At 45.7% G+C, this 17,374-nt stretch overlaps 1 protein-coding gene across 2 annotated transcripts in view; it reads right to left on the bottom strand.

Moving 5' to 3' along the window:
* Positions 1-17,374, bottom strand: part of SUSD6 (sushi domain containing 6) — a 104,013-nt gene that overhangs the window by 41,464 nt on the left and 45,175 nt on the right. Inside the window, exons 1-2 of one of the 2 annotated variants that reach the window (XM_025392911.1) lie at positions 15,544-15,685; positions 15,118-15,318 (exon numbers count right to left, since the gene is read on the bottom strand). In XM_025392911.1, the coding sequence (XP_025248696.1) occupies positions 15,118-15,238 (121 nt within the window). In that variant the 5' untranslated portion in view covers positions 15,239-15,318; positions 15,544-15,685. Of the gene's footprint in view, positions 1-15,117; positions 15,319-15,543; positions 15,686-17,374 lie in introns of those variants that run through there. The other variant, XM_025392910.1, reaches the window with a different exon arrangement.

Here is a 17,374-nt window from a genome sequence, read left to right as displayed (position 1 = left end):
GGCCACTTGTCTCCCTCATGGGTTCAAGATTTCTCCACCCCTCTGTCCTCACCTCAGCAAAATTTGCTCCGAAAAGAGTCAGACAGGTTTTTTTCAGTCCAAGTATAAATTGGTGGTTCTCAAAGTGTGGTCTTCAGACCAGCAGCAGCTGCTGCTCCATGTCTACCAAGTTCTTCTTTAGAGAACTTTTAAAACCACATCCCAGACCGACTGAACCAGAAACTCGGGATGGGACCCAGCAATCTGTGTTGAACAAGCCCTCTAGAGGAATCTGATGCTAGCTCAAATTTGAAACTCACTAGTGCAAATAACCTCCAAGGTTCAGTCTGTTGGTTCTCTCATGAGTATGTGCCTCTTCACTGGCACACCTGAATGACCTCTAGAGTTTCAAACCTGAGAGCCCACACATCTGCCACTGGAGGAAGGAGGAGCTTCCCAACTCAGTATATCCTTCTTCTGCTCCTAGGGTTCAAGACTTTGTGCATGAGAGTACAAAAGGTGACGATGGAACTGCCCTTTAAGCCTTGACCAGAGGCAGGGAAGCACAAGCTTGGAAAAAGGTCCTGATGACTCTGAATGGCCTCACCTAGTACTATGAACAAAACAGGACCTTTCCACACCAGTTCTAGGCTGGTGAGGCCAGCCTTTGGAAGGGACACAGGTGGACCAATGCACGTAGGCCTTTCTTTGACTGAAGAATTGGCCTAAGGCTGATCTGCCCAGATCCCACCCTGCCAAACTGGACTGCAATACTTGGTCTGTGGCAAAACTGGTCTGAGCAGGACACTCAGGGGGGTCTGTGAAGTTTCAACATGAGACCTGCAGAATACACCAAGCACCTGCTGTGGGTCCCCCTGACACTTCCTGGTACACACCAGAGGAGAGAATGTGTTTCCACTGGCATGCGCCAGGCAGTTAGCACTGTGATGCAGAACCTGGCATCTCAAGTACTTCCACCACAGTCTAACAGAACAGAATTAAGAAATCTGCCAGCCCCCTCTCTTCTTCCCTGTTCTTTGCACCAAAGCTGCTCTTCTTAGCCTTTTGCTTCTCCAGCTCCTATCAAGTTTCATTTCCAGCAGGAACTCTGGCTTCTCAGAGGAAAATGAATGACTGACTTCTAGGTCACTCAAAATCCTGACTATGACAGCCTTGTTTGACATGACCAGTTATTCACGGAAAAAAAAATTTGTAATGATCCCTCCTTTCTCTTTTCACCTTCTTTATTCCCAGGAATGAGGCATTATCACATTTAGAAGTCCAAGCTTTAGATTTAGATTCCACAGGTTTGGGCTTCAAGCTGAAGATGCGGGAGTTTGTTGGAAACTTGTGTTTGATCTTGCATACAAAGAGGGGCTATTAAATGCCAGCCTCCCGGAGCTTGCAGTGAGCCGAGATCACGCCACTGCACTCCAGCCTGGGAGACACAGTGAGACTCCATCTCAAAAAAAAAAAAAAAAAGCCAGCCTCCAACCAGGGATGGATGGTGGATTAACCAGTTAGTGTTAACGAAGTGCTCTGAGCAATTCAGAAAAGAGATGCTGACTGAAAAAATAGTATTATAATAATCCCTTCCATTGGAATAGATTTTTATTGTTTACCCAGGACTTTTACACATATTATCTCACTTAATCCTATTATTCACAATCTTAACTATTTCTACAAGGCTAGGGTCTGCGTTACTGGTGACAGATTTTCTGAATGCCAAGGAGAGGAGTCAGTTGAACAGCAAAGCCTCTAAACTGCCTAACAACAAGGTATTGAGAACAATAGCACCAAGAAAGGGTTCCTTTGTTGAAAGCCAGTCTAAGAAACCTGAGACACATCTCTGCTGGAAGTCACAACAGTTCTCTGCACCCTTGAACACATCAAATCACAGACAGTCCTCACCCCAGCTTCTCCAATTACCCCAGCCTGATCCAAGATGACAAATCCTGGAATACATCTGAAGGGCCCAGATGCCAGCTGCTCCTCCATTCTTCTCCCTTCCCCAAGCAATTAAGAACCTCTAGGCCGGGCGCGGTGGCTCAAGCCTGTAATCCCAGCACTTTGGGAGGCCGAGACGGGCGGATCACGAGGTCAGGAGATCGAGACCATCCTGGCTAACACAGTGAAACCCCGTCTCTACTAAAAATACAAAAACTTAGCCGGGCGAGGTGGCAGGCGCCTGTAGTCCCAGCTACTCGGGAGGCTGAGGCAGGAGAATGGCGTGAACCCGGGAGGCGGAGCTTGCAGTGAGCTGAGATCCGGCCACTGCACTCCAGCCTGGGTGACAGAGCGAGACTCCGTCTCAAAAAAAAAAAAAAAAAAAAAAAAAGAACCTCTGACACCCTCCAACCTCCCCATGGAATTTGTGACGCCAGTTAAGACCCACATGGGACCCCACACGGTGCATCAGACTTGCTGAAATAAGGAGCCTTTGTCAGACATGCCTCCTACGAGTTGGCTGAGCTGAGGCCAGGTGACAAGGGTCAAGAAGCATCTCCTGTGGCCTGCCCTGAGTGACCTCTCCCCTCGGACCAGAAGGGCAGCCTCACCTAGCCCATCACTTCCTGTCTCATGGGCAAATAGGTGCCCACTGCTATTCTTCTCATCCCCAATCCTCTCCCACAAGTTGTACCTAAAATTAACATCCTCCTTCCAACCCTCTTTCCTTTCCTGTTTAGACTCATTCAACTTCTTGATTTATTAACTAGTGTTTGTTTTTTCTTTAACTCTTTGATCCCTAGGATACTCCAGGAGAGCTTATTTCTCTTCTTCTTCCTCCTCCTCCTCCACAATTCTGACAATTCAACCAGGACAGGCACCTGCCTCCACTAGCAGCATCTCAGTCCTCTCTGGGTGCTTCCTCAAACTGTGCTTTTGGTGTGCTCAACCTAAATCCCTGAATTCTCAGGCTAAGGTTAGACTTTTTCTTTTTTGAAACTACAGCTACTGAACACACTCCGCCAGAGTGAAAGAGACCACTCCTTCATCCACAGGGCAAGAAACAAATCAGTTTAGGGAATACAGTATATTGGATTCAAACACTGTTGAAAATTCCGAAGTTTCAACAGTGACATGGGAAGTTCCAAGGAAAGGAAGTGCTGAGATGAACAGAGCAGACACTATACTCTCTTCCTCTCCTCCCTCCAGACTCCCCACAACAGCAGGCTGTACCTGCCACTGGCAAGTGCCACATTTTAACAACCATGATGATGATAACAGCAACATTTCATCTTTACCACAATCCTATATGGTATGTATGTTATCATCCCAATTTTACAGATATGAAGAACTAAGGGACGTAGAGTTCAAGAAGCTTGCTTAAAATGACACACTACTGGCAGAACTAGGATTCAAACCAGCGTGTCTGGCCCAAGAGACTGCCTTCTTCACCTGACTATGCGACCTTGTCTCCCCCTACCCGTTAACTCCTCCTTGCCTTTAGATCTCAGTGCAGACTTCTCTCCCTCAGAAAAGCCTTCCATGACCAACTCAAACTGAGTCAGGAAACCCCCTAATGAGTATTCCTGTGTAGTGCACTGACTTCCCTGATTATAGCATGTATCACATGGAATTGTTCTATTTCCAGTAGCTGGCACAGTCTTGGCATTCAGCAGAAGCTCAATGAGTACTGGTAGAATAAATCAGAGTGCTAAACCACAAGCTCTGCATTCCTCCAGTGCAGAGCACAGTTCCTGGCTGCTGCTGCCCTCCTCTCACAGGCTTACTAAATATGATTAACTTCTGTCAAGATCCAGACTAGTACCTCGTCCCCAGAAGGCCCTCTGTGGCATTACACAGCTCCTGCCCACCTTATGTCAACACATACTTGCTAAAGGAGTTAACGGTCATGAAAACACGAAACCCAATCAACCCCACAGCAACCCTACAAACCCAGGGTCGTTAGGGTTTGGAGCAAGTCTATAGCGTTCATGTACCATAATGTACAGAACAAAGGGTTCAAGTTCCCCAAAGCTGCAATTCCCAGAGGTCATAACAAGCTGGCCAATCCCGTCAAATCAAAGTCAGTCAAGATTCTAAGAGTTGGAATCCTGCTCCTAGGAAAACCTGTCTGACATCCTCCCAAAGAAAGAACTAAGACGAGGAGCTCTTGTTAATTCCATTCAATAAATACACTCAAAGCCCACTCTCCTTCCTTCAGACCCTATTAATTCTAGTGGTAAGAGAGATGGGTGATGTCCCACAGAAGAAGCTGAGTAGGACCTTGAAGGATAAAGAGAAGTATGTGAGGAAAAGGCAGGAGGTAGAATTCTAGCCACAGGAAGAACAGGGTGAGAATAAGTTTGAAGGTGCTAATGTTTCGAGGAGAAGAAACTGTCTGTCCCTTAGCCTTGATCTTTCGAAACAGACGTAGAGGTAGAGGAAGCTGTGGCTGCAAAGGCAGTAGGTAAGAAAGTGAAGCCAAACCTACCCAAGTGGCACTTTCCGAGCCCCTCTCTAATGTCAGGATATGTTTAGAGCCAGTATGATTTTCATATACATTCCTCCTTATCTTCACTTCCCACTGGCAATGAAAGCCTGCCTTTCCTCCCTCCTTGAACTAGGCAATTCCTACTCTGCTATAAAGAAATACTTGAGGCCGGGAGCGCTGGCCGAGGTCTGTGATCCCAGCACTTTGGGAGGCTGAGGCAGGTGGATCACAAGGTCAAGAGATTGAGACCATCCTGGCCAACATGGTGAAACTCCGTCTCTATTAAAAATACAAAAATTAGCCAGGCATGGTGGCACACGCCTGTAATCCCAGCTACTTGGAAGGTTGAGGCAGGAGAATCATTTGAACCCGGAGGTGGAGGTTGCAGTGAGCCAAGATCGCAACACTGTACTCCAGCCTGGCGACAAAGCGAGACTCTATCTCAAAAAAGAAAAGAAAAATACTTGAGACTGGGTAATTTATTAAAAAAGATATATATTTTTTAAACTGGCTCACAGTTCTGCAAGCTGTACAGGAAGCATAGTGGCATGTGCTTCTGGGGAGGCCTCAAGAAGCTTTCAATCGTGGTGGAAGGCAAAGGGGGAACAGGCACATCACATGGTGAGAATGAGAACGAAAGGGAGAAAGTGGGGTAGGGAGGGGGTGCCACATATTTTTAAACCACCAGATCTCATGTGAACTCAGAGTGAGAGCTCACCATCACGGGGATGGCCCAAGTCATTCATGAGGAATCTGCTCCCACGATCCAAACACCTCTCACCAAGCCCCACCTCCAACACTGGCAATTACAATTTAACATGAGATTTGGCAGGGGTATACTTTCTTTCTTTTCCTTTTTTTTGAGACGAGTTCTTGCTCTTGTTGCCCAGGCTGGAGTGGCACAATCTTGGCTCACTGCAACCTCCACCTCCCAGGTTCAAGCAATTCTCTTGCCTCAGCCTCCCAAGTAGCTGGGATTATAGGTGTGCGTCACCACACCCGGATGATTTTTGTGTTTTTAGTGGAGACGGGGTTTCACCATGTTGGCTGGGCTGGTCTCGAACTCCTGACCTCAAATGATACACCCGCCTTGGCCTCCCATAGTGCTGCTGGGATTACAGGTGTGAGCCACTGTGCCCGGCTCGGGGCATATTTTCAAACTATATAACTCTTCATCACCTAACAGGATCCACACTGGGTTCGAAATCCTCACCCAAGCTATAAGGTAGCATACTCTGCAATGTACTCTTCCAGGCAGTTGCTTGGGCCCTCTCTTCTCCACAGAAGAGCCCCATCACCTGCATCCCTGAGGCATGAAGACACTTTCATGTGCTTCTCCACTTCCTCCCCCAGATGGCTGGGGACTATGAGGAATCATCACTCAGTGGGGAGCCCCCACACACTGCTACTGCTCACAGATCCCTGGACTTGCTCCTGCTTTCCTCACATGAAGGACAAGCCATGATTCTGGATCGTCCTATGGGGTAAACCCACCTATGGAGTACCCTTCCCATGATGTGTGTGTTGGATCTACTGGGATGATCGCTAGCCTGGTTGTAGCAAAGGAGCAACATACAAAAGATTTTGTCTCTGTGTTCAATGAGCTTATATGCAAACACATCCGGAATCAAGAACAAAGAACAAGAATCAAGAACAAAGAGCAAAAACAAAGAAATAAAACTGAAAGCAGTGTGTATAGATATCAAAGCTCAGAGAGGTGTGTGAGAGGTATAAAGCAGATAGCCACACAGCCTACTGAAGGACTCCAGCTAACTTCATGGGCCGCTAATCATAAACTGTGAGCAACCACTGGGCGCGGTGGCTCATGCCTGTAGTCCCAGCACTTTGGGAGGCTGAGGTGGGCGGATCAAGAGGTCAGGACATCGAGACCATCCGGGCTAACACGGTGAAACCCCATCTCTACTAAAAAATACAAAAAAAAAAAAATTAGCTGGGCATGGAGGCAAGCGCCTGTAGTCCCAGCTACTCGGGAGGCTGAGGCAGGAGAATGGTGTGAACCCAGGAGGCGGAGCTTGCAGTGAGCCAAGATCGCACCACTGCACTCCAGCCTGGGTGATAGAGCGAGACTCCGTCTAAAAAAAAAAAAAAAAAGAAAGAAATCATGAGCAACCATGCATAGTTATCAAGGAGCCTTAGTGGGGCTGCACTGGCTCAAGACTCCACTGGGTCCTTTGCAATCCAGCCTCCGGATCATAATGAGATTAACTGGGAAGAAGAGAAATCTAAGACTTTTCTCCCATCTGCCACCAAACCTCTCTGTGCCTAGACTGGTGCTCAGGAAACACTGACAGGCTGATCCTCACATCCACTCAGTCATAGTCTAGTGTGCAACAATCCCAATGACATTCTCTGGTGCCTCTTACCATAGCCAGTGTCAACAAGGCTGAACCATCAGAACCCAAGCCAGTGACAATAAACACAAAGGTCCCACCCTCTCCCAAGGAGACATGTGTCTACTACATGGGAAGAATTGATCAAGCCCTTTGTATTTCATAGAGTGTCACTTGTTACTCAGAATAACAAAGGATGAAGCAGAATTATTTTATAGCCCTGTTTTTACTTGGTCATAACTTCCTGAAACACATTTTGTGCCCCCTCCCCACAGAAATACCAAACATACTTTTGTGATTTAAAAAGAATGAAAAAAAAAAAAAAAAAAAAAAACTTGGCCAAGAAATCTTGAAGAGAATCTGTTTACCTTCCCTGCACTACTTCCCAGAATTTTGGATGACTAAACAATTCTCCTTTAAGAGATTTGGTTACTGGCAAAGCTAATAAGTCAAAGAAGTTAAACAAGAAAAAAATCTCCATCACCAGGGATGCCAATAAGTAGAAAGGGGCTCCTAAAAGAAGAAATACCAGTATAGCTAAGAAAAGCAAGAGGAGGCAAAAGGACTACCAAATGGGAAAGATATTTCTTATTTTTTAATTCTAATGTTATATTCTCCCAGTTGTGTTCTGGAATCATGTAAAATGCAACCTTTCAATCACATCACTGTGCTGATTAAATAAAAAATATCTTTAAAAGAACAGAACCTTGGCATTCTCATATTTAATATGTAAGGTTTCAAAAGTGACTCCAAATGTTCCTAACAAATAGCATCCCTGAGGAACATCAGCTCTGAAATACCAACAAGGCAGCCTCCCTGAAGAGAACAAACAGTTCACAGTGAGATCACTTAGCTGATCTCACTCCAGCACCAACATCTCAGAAGGGCATTTACCACTCTTTGCTACTCGTCTTCATGTATGGGAAACCAACATGTGTTACTTGAGAATTTAGGGACTCAGAAAACCTCATGAATATCAAGGATCTCACTCTACTCAGTAAGCACTGAATTGAATGAAACAGAATCCAAGAGATACAGAAGAAACAGGGAGCACGTTCCAACCCTGAGTCTGCCACCCAAGCAGCTATGACGTCATAAAACCAGAAGTGTGGAATGATATCAATTAGTGCTAGGATCTGATCTTCCAATATGGGAATATTTATTTGTGTACCCAGCAATGTTCCAAATGCCTTACATATTACTATCTTATTTGATCCCCAATACAATCTTATAAAGCAGACATTATCATCCCCTTTCTGGTGAAACACAGACAGTGAGGTCACAAAAATTATCCAAGGCAACAAAAGTAGCAAAGAATACAGGCAGCATTCAACCCAGACACTCTGACTCCAGAGTACATGCTTTTCATCAGACTATGCAGTCATTCCAACAAACAAGGTGAAGAGCTGAAGCACAATGGTAGCTAGATATAATACTGAGCTATACTCATGACCTCAGTGGCTCCATGAGAGCTGCAGGTAGTATTTACTATTTTGAGGGGTGTCCATGAATTGAATCCCCCTCCACCTCATAAGAGACAGCTATGTGAAGAAATCCTAGGGACAATCCTGTTCTAAAGGTTATAGTCAGTCGGGTGCAGTGGCTAATGCCTGTAATCCCAGCACTTTGGGAGGCCAAAGCCGGTGGATTGCTTGAGCCCAGGAGTTCAGGACCAGCCTGGGCAAACCCAACAAAACCCATCTCTACAAAAAATACTTTTAAAAAAATTAGCCAGGTGTGGTGATGCATGCCTATAGTCCCAGCTACTCAGGCTGAGGCGGTGAGGTGGGAGGATCACTTGAACCCGGGAGGCAGAGGCTGCAGTGAGCTGTGACAGTGCCACTGCACTCCAGCCTGGGCAACTGAGTGAAACCCTGTCTCAGAAAAAAAAAGTTATAGTCACACCCTCATCTTCCAGTGAATTCAGATTTTCATGTGTTAAATTCGCTTAAGATGAGGTCAATGAACAGGGCTGGAAAGAAGTCAGCAGCCAGGGTACTCTTCATTCACATTGCACACGGAAAGGTTGTCTCTAAATGTTTCTGTCCCTCTGGGCCCCAAAGCTAAATCTGAGGCAGGCCAAGGTCTCTCCTGATCTGACCCCAGTCCAGGCAGCCAGGCACACCAGCACAGGCCACCTGGAATGGAAGGGCTCCACACACCCTCTGCAGGCTCCCACTCCCAAGTGATGCACTGGACTCTTCCAGTGGGTAAGAAGTGGTGAGAGGTGTTCATCTGGAAACCTACCTAGAATCACTGAAGACTCCGAGTGCTAACCCTAATTGTTTTATTAGCACCCTGTGCCCCTCTTTTGCAGAAAGTCAGGTAGGTAAGAAGAATAACCTCTAAGCTGGCAAGTTAGCAGGGTAGTGGGGCACCATTGCTCAGCAGATGGAATCTGTGTTTAGTGAGGGCTTTAACCCAATAGAGACCTAGTTATGTGGACTCCCGGTTTCTTTTATTAGAAAGTTACAATGCAAGGGTGGTACCATGTATTGTCAATGTTCTAAACATGGCACAACAATTAGTGTGCAGAGGGTAATTTATCAATGCCTTTTTGGGACACTAGGGTTCAACAAGAACTATAATGACCCATCCAGCCTCCCACCACAATCCCTAAGTTTTTTTATAGTCACAGGTAATTACACCATGGAGAGATTACGTCACTTTCATCAACAGGGTTTGCAGCTGACAGGAAGATGCTTTGAGGATGTTTTGGGAACTGTTTGCTATGGTCCCTATTGTTCCTTTCCAAGAATAGAACCACCTTGGCAAACCTTGTGCCTAAACTGGAACCAAACAACCCAGAGCCACAGTAGATGAGAACAGAAACAACCACAGAGGGCCGGGTGCAGTGTCTCACGCTTGTAATCCCAGCACTTTGGGAGGCCGAGGCAGGCAGATCACGAGGTCAGGAGATTGAGACCATTCTGGCTAATATGGTGAAACCCCATCTCCACTGAAAAATACAAAAAAATTAGCTGGGTGTAGTGGTGGGCGCCTGTGGTCTCAGCTACTCGGGAGGCTGAGGCAGGAGGATGATGTGAGCCCAGGAGGCGGAGCTTGCAGTGAGCCAAGATCGTGCCACTTCACTCCAGCCCGGGCGACGGAGTCAAAAAGAAACAACCACAGAGGGAAACATGGTAACCCACAGATGACTCCTGTATCCTTTTTATCCATCAGGAGAAAACATGGTCTCTTTCTTCCTCCATCAGAATAATCTTCTGGAGGCTGATCTGAGCACTTCAATCAGGAAACACAAAAAACAGGTCTCAGTGAAGCCTGTCACTCAGCACAGGTAGTGGGGCTCCCAGAAAAGACCATGGGCAAGAGTCAGACATACTGAGCACAAATCCCAGTCAGCCTCACCACTTAAAATCATCAGTCTCTGAACAAGTTATCGAACCTCTCTCTGGCTCAGTTTCTCTTTTATTAAATGATTGCACATCTGCCTGGAATGATAACAGAGCCTGACACATAAATGATGCTCTATACACATTAGTTTCCCATTTGTCTTCTCCTCTCAACTCAGTGTACATTATCTCTGACTACAGGGTCCTTCCGAGATGAGGTGAGCCAGGGCCACCTGCCAACATCTCTCTGCTACAGGCCAAAGTCAAGTCATCTCCCAGAGACCCTAGTTCTCAACATTTTCCATTTTCAATGAAAACTAACTGCCTGGCTTTCTGTCATGTAGAAATGCAGATGGCTGTTTTCCTTACTATTCTAAAATTGTTTTAGGTGATGGTGTGATGTTTAACATGGCCTAACATGTCATGGCAACATTTTAAGGGGAAAAAAATCAGAAACAAGTAAAATACTGACCTTGTTTAGTAAATAAGCTCAGGAAAGAAAGAGAATGCAAACAAAAACTTTTTATGAGTCAGCAAGCCAGTTGGATTGAGATCAAGCTATGCAAATATGAGCTTTCTGAAGGCAGTGGGGATTCCTGAAGAAAATTAATCCCTCCTCACTGGTCAAATTTGATAACTGCTCCAAAAATCTCTTATCCCCAACTCAAACAGTACTTTGCACCTTAAGTTTTGTGTTTCAATGACAGCAAAGAATATCATCTGCATAAAAAGTCTACTGTACCTCGTGACTCAACAGTAGGTCATATACCAATTTTGTTGTTATTTGGGAATTACATCACACACTTCATTTTATATGCCAAGAGCCTTCCAATCATTTTTATTAGTCTACACAACATCAACTTAACATTCTTAAGGATTATTGTTTCTGTTTTGCAAAAGACACAAAGAGGTCATGTGATTTGCCTCAGGTCATACAGCAAGTTTCTTAAGACTACAGGTAAAATGAAAGACTTGGAGACCTGAGAAAGGCTGCTACAGAGAAGAGATCTTAATTCTACCTAGCTCAAGAAAGGCAAATTGGGTAGCATGTGCGTAGATTTTATTTTTAATTCTGGTCTATCCACTGCATGGTGTGACTAGGTGGGAAGAATAAGATATGCTTCCTTTTGCCATTCTTAAAAAGGAAACTTTTCAATAATTCTCCCCATTTAAAGGAATGGCCAAGGGAAAACTGGACCCAATGCCTGTCTAACACCTTTTCTGCTATAACTGCAAATCTCGAGCTGTGGATGAGAGAAACCAGTATAGAAACTGAACTTTAAACATGGTGTAATTTTACTCCAGAACTCTGAAGTACCTCTTCATACATGATTCTTCCTACCTTAGATTGTGATCAAAACTGTGATACTTGATGAGATGATATAGATTATGATGACTGTGGTATCTACAACCAGAGATGATGCAGACAAATTGTCTCCAGAGGATGCCCACTTACCTATGTCTAGTGGGATTCTCAGAGTCGTGAATGTGCATGTACACACGCATATAGCCAGGGTCTACTACAGCCCACTGGATAGCAAGGCTGTATATTTTACAAGCACCCATTTAAAAACGTCTCTGAGGTGGGTGTTCAGGAGCAGCTATAAGCACAGGTAAGAAATGCAAGAAGGAGGCCAGGCACAGTGGTTCATACCTATAATCCCAGCACTTTGGAAGGTAGAGGGGAGAGGATCACTTCAGCCCAGGAGTTTGAGATCAGCCCGGGCAACATAAAAAAACATTTTTTTTATTAGCTGGGCATGGTGGTGCATGCCTATGGTCCCAGCTACTCAGGAGGCTGAGGTGGAAGGACTGCTTGAGTCTGGGAGATCAAGGCTGCAGTGAGCTATGATTGTATCACTGCACTCCAGCCTGGCAAAAGAGTGAGACCTCATCTCTAAAATAAATAAAGAAAAAGAAAAAAGAAACACAAGAAGAGGAAAAGAGGCTTTTCCTGAACTAAACTGTGTTTCCTCGGCTTCGGAGTATCTGAGATCCTGGTTTCTGGACAAGCCTGCTTGGCATGCTGCTTATGGCAGGCACAGCCATACAGGTGTGCTTTGGGTTTCAGGCCTAGAAAGGGTACCTCCTCCCCTAGAAGCCGCTCCAAAGAAAGGGAAAAACATTGGTAGCAACTTGGTACACTGGATCTAAGCAAAGGTGAACCCCTTTCCCCTGCCAGTACACATGTTTTATGGGGGGCAGAAAAGACTTGGAGGTTGGGGTGGCAGGAAGGGAGCATTCTTTGCAGGTGGGGGAGGGGAAAGAAAACAACAGAGCCAACGTTCCCATCCTGGTCTGAGCCCACACTACAAACAGACACATTTTTCCACAGTGGAAAATAATAATCCCTTTATCTAGCCAGTATGGAACCTGATAATTGATTTCGGACCTTGAGTGGGAAGTTGGGAAGGTGTGGGTAGTTGGAAAATGAGGTGGGGAATGGGAGGGATGCAGCCAACAAAAGGGAGGGTAGGGGTAAGTAGGATAGCTTAATGACACTCAAGAGGCTTCAGACACTTAAGGCAGACGTTCTGCCACTAACACCATATGCCAGGGCAGTTTCCTTAGAGGAGCCTTGGAAGAAGCAGGTCATGGTGGTACGCCAGGCACCAGGTTAGGTCTTGGCCTTACCATTAGCTGTGAGACTCTGGGCAGCAAGTGCACAGTTCTCTGAAGCCCAAGCTGGTTCTGACTAGTCCTTCCTTTCTTCCTGCTCTGACAGTCATTCCATTCATGTGCATACTTACTGAGCACCATTTGTTCTGGGCTGGGGGAGAACCTCTTTTACAAAGACCCAAATATTCTAAAGCCCCAACATTTTAGGCTTTTCAGGCCACATGGTCTTTGTCACAACTACTCAACTCTGCCACTGTAGCATAAAAGCAGCCATAGACAATACATACATGAATGAGCACTGCTGTGTTCCAATAAAACTTTATAGACATTGAAATTTAAGCTTCATATACATTTTTACAAGTCATGAAATATCTGATTTTTCCAACCATTTAAAAATATAAACAGTTAACTGCAAGGCTCTACAAAAGCAGATGGCAGGTAGGATTTGGCCTGTGGGCCAGTATGCCAACTTCTGCTCTGAATACACACTGGTGAATAAAAGAGTCACCACATTCTGCGGTTCTGCAACTAGCACTTCTAGAGGCTTCCTCTGGTTTTGGGGTGACCCTATGAAAGGAGGCTGTGCTTCCTTTTGTTGCACATTGGTGCAGCCTGGTCTTCTCTTCCTTTGAAACCTCATATAACCTTGATGGCCACATTGTGGGGTCCCAATCATTATGGCCCCCCGGGTTGTGCCAGGAGTTCCTCATAACTAGGGAGAAAAGATTTGGGTTAAGTGTCAGAATGGGGTGGAAGGAAAGGCAAATCTATATGTTGGTAGCAGAAAAGGCTACAATGGAACAAAAAAATCTGTAATTGTTTCTTCCAACAATTCAGGAAAAAAAAAAGATTAGCTGAGATGGTGCCATTATCTGTTTATGCTGGGTAAGTGGGTGGTGGGAGCTGATAGAGAATGAAAGAAGTAGCACTAAACTGTGGAGGGTCTACAGCCACAATATACCACTCCCCTACTGTCCCTACCAAAGTCCCCTTCCAGGATCTAGTTCTGAGATCCCTCTCCAGGAAGCACTGGCCAAGGAAACTGCCATGTATGTGCTTCTAATAAAGTCCAGTAGGAACACCAGTACTGGTAAGCTCAATGATGATTCTGGAGCTCACAGACACAGAGGTAGGTTGTAGCACACCACCCAGAGGCCTACTGTACACACCCAAATACAGCCTTTCTAAAAGAACATTTTATCTAGAAGACCACACAAAGACTGCCTAGAAGGGTCTCTGGAGCACTGTTGAAGGCAACAAGGGCTGTACAAACACAAAAAGGTTCAATGGGCTGAGCACGTGGCTCACGCCTGTAATTCCAACACTTTGGGAGGCCAAGGTGGGTACGGGTGGGTCACCTGAGATCAGGAATTCAAGACCAGCCTGGCCAACATGGTGAAACACCATCTTTACTAAATAATAAAAATATTAGCTGGGTGTGGTGGCACGCGCCTGTAGTCCCAGCTACTCAGGAGGCTGGGGCAGGAGAATCGCTGGAAGCCGGGAGGCAGAGGTTGCAATGAGCCAAGATCGTGCCACTGTACTCCAGCCTGGGCGACAGAGTGAGACTCTGTCTCAAAACAAACAAACAAACAGGCTCAATGGTGCATTTCTAGCCCCTGCTAGGGCCCGTCCAGCTCATCAGCTTCAATCGCAAAGTCCTTAGAATCATGAAAGCATTTACTGAGGGACAAGGAAGTGACTTTAAATGTTATTCCAGGTAGACCCATTCATGGGACAGAGGGAAAAACTGAGCCCCAGGATGGTTAATTAGCTTACCCAAGATCACAACATTTGTAGTGTCAGTGACCGGGTCTTATTTCACTAAATTGTAATACTTCAACTAATTCTGAGAAAAAGCACAGAATGACGAACAAACAAAAGAGAGCTAACAACCATTACATACTTATTACCTCAATCTTCACATCCACCCAATGAGGTAGGTACTATTATTATCCCATTCTGCAGCTGAGGAAACAGAGGCTTGCAGCAGTAAAATAACTTGTTCAGAGTCACAGGGCAAGCAAGTAGTGAGAATGAGCGCTGAACACAGGCAGTCTGATTCCAAAGTCTGCCCCCTTAACCCGCATATCATGCTCTGAACCCTACACCTTTGTCCTCCCGATGATGATTATGGCTGGGGGGAAGGGGTGACAAGGTTACCACCAGCAGGCTGCCACACATCCCTCCTCCAGCTGACTCATTAGGCCCCAGAAGGACTGGCTCCCTGCTATATTTACCACAGCACAAAAGCCCTCCACCCTCTGCTCTCTCTGAAACTGCCTGCCAGGAGGAGAGTCCCCTGTCCTAGTCTTCGAGAGAAACAATAGTATTAAATATTTTCCCACCCACACACAGAAGGCAGGTCAGGACTTACCGGAAGCAAGTCCGTCTCCAAGCAGGGTGCAAAGGATCACCAGTGGAAGGAACACTCCATGTCCCACGGAGGCCACGGCAAACACTGAGGTGCTCTTTGGTGCTATCCTGCCATGGCACATCTTTTATCCGTCCAAGTTTTTTTAAAAGGAAAAAATTTAAAATCCAGAAGAATCCTAAAGTCCGCCGGGAGCCAATTCACCTGTAACAAACAAACAAGGACATAGATAAACTGAAAACTTCAGCCATAAGTTAGTCAAAAGCAGACACTTTGGTAAGGAAGTCATAATCACACACAAAGTTGAGAGAATTCTAGCAACTGAATCCCTGCTGCCAGGAGAGGCAAGCACAGAAGTGGCTTTTCAACTCCTCCCTGGGGAAACAAGGCCTGCAGCGTGCAGAAGCCAGGAGGTGAGCTCTGTCTCACCTGGATGTCAGTCAGGCACAGCAGGGCTTTCAGAAACTGCCCAGTTCTGCCCCACCGCCTGCCTGGAGGCTCCAGCAGAGAGGCGGCTATTGACACAGAGCTGCTACACCCAAGTCAGGCTTTGCCTTTGCCACTTGGATTCAGAACAAGTTCAACTAACCAAAAGGAAAAAAAGAGAGAGAGAACACGTGTCGTAAAGAGAGAATACACCGCCTAGAGAAGGAATGCAGCAGTGGGAGCTGAGGGCCCCAGCCTGCTGGCTAAACTGCCAAAGGCTGATGAGCCGGAGGATCTGACTCGACAGCCATGAATCTCAAAAATTGACTAATTAATCAAGGCTCACCCAACACACCTGTGACCACATTCTGTTGGCTGTCCCTGAAAAAGATGGGGCGGAGGGGAGGCATGGAGAATGGGCTGTAATTGCTAAATAGTCCTACCACCTACCCACTCTAGTTCAGACAAAGACTTCAGAAAAGTAGGAACCAGTGGGGGTGGGGGTGAGAGAGAGACAGAGAGAGAGAGAGAGAGAGAGAATGTGTGTGTGTATCAGAGGTCAAGACTTTAAAGATTATTTTCTATAAGCCTTTAGGGAGGCAACTGGGTTGACAATACATATACATTATAATACATTATGATGTGGGCCTATTATATTTCAGTTAACTTATTTAAATTCATTTGCCAGTTATTTTAGTTTATAACAGGTATTCCATATAATATTACACCTCCTTTTTTAAAGTTACACACACACACCCTTCTCCATTAATAAGGCTTTATATGCACAGATTAGGGAGTCTGCCATCTATAACCCTAATAAAGGATGCCCCGGGACTCTGCCAGGAATACTACCCAGATCTGATTTTGTTTTTTTTTTTTTTTGAGACAGAGTCCTGCTCTGTTGCCCAGGCTAGAGTGCAATGGCATGATCTTGGCTCACTGCAACTTTCACCCCCCGGGTTCAAGTGATTCTCCTGCCTCAGCCTCCCAAGTAGCTGGGATTACAGGTGCCCACCATCACACCCAACTAATTTTTGTATCTTTAGTAGAGATGGGGTTTCCCTATGTTGGCCAGACTGGTCTCAAACTCCTGACCTTAAGTGATCCACCATCTCGGCCTCCCAAAGTGCTGGGATTACAGGCGTGAACCACTGTACCTGGTACGAGATCTCATTTTAATCTGTGCCTGAAGCATGACTCAGGCCTACTCTCCCCTCCTAAAGAAGGTAACTGAAAACAGCAATGTAAGTTGTCTCTGTCCAAAACAAGACTGAGAGTTGTCAAAGGTTCAGGAACAGAGCTGGCCACTGATCCTCACCCATTTCCCTCTAATAACTGTGACTATAGCAGTCTTCTGTCCCCAGCTTTCACCCAGACTCCAGTTTGAGCCTTTAAAACTGTAGAACAGGGATGGTTCATGTAGAGGTCTGGGGTGGAGTCTGTGAGTGACCACCAAACAGTACACAAAACTGTGTGTGGAATCTGTGCCCATTTATGTGTCTAAGAACAGTAAAGTCAGAATGCCTGGATTCAAATCTGTTTCCTTATTATGACCTTTGGTCAAGTTGTATAACCTCTCTTAGCCTTAGTGTCCTCATCTGTAAAATGGGGATAGTAACCATACTAACTTCATAGGGTTGATGTAAGAATTAGGATAGACAAAGTGGCTGGCAAAGTGCTTGGTACTTTGTAAGTCCTCAGTAAACACTGGCTGCTGCTGCTGTTTTAATCATTAGTAAGACTTGCACAGCAGGGGCCTTAGAGTTCCTCAAGTTTCACCATCTCATTTGATAGAAGCCAAATCAAGGTCCAAAGGAGTTAAGGGATATGCACA

The sequence above is a fragment of the Theropithecus gelada genome, chromosome 7b, assembly GCF_003255815.1.
Source record: "Theropithecus gelada isolate Dixy chromosome 7b, Tgel_1.0, whole genome shotgun sequence".
In the NCBI taxonomy this organism is placed as follows: Eukaryota; Metazoa; Chordata; class Mammalia; order Primates; family Cercopithecidae; genus Theropithecus; species Theropithecus gelada.
Note: the sequence above shows the minus strand (reverse complement) of the source record. Positions and strands in the feature narration are given on the sequence as shown.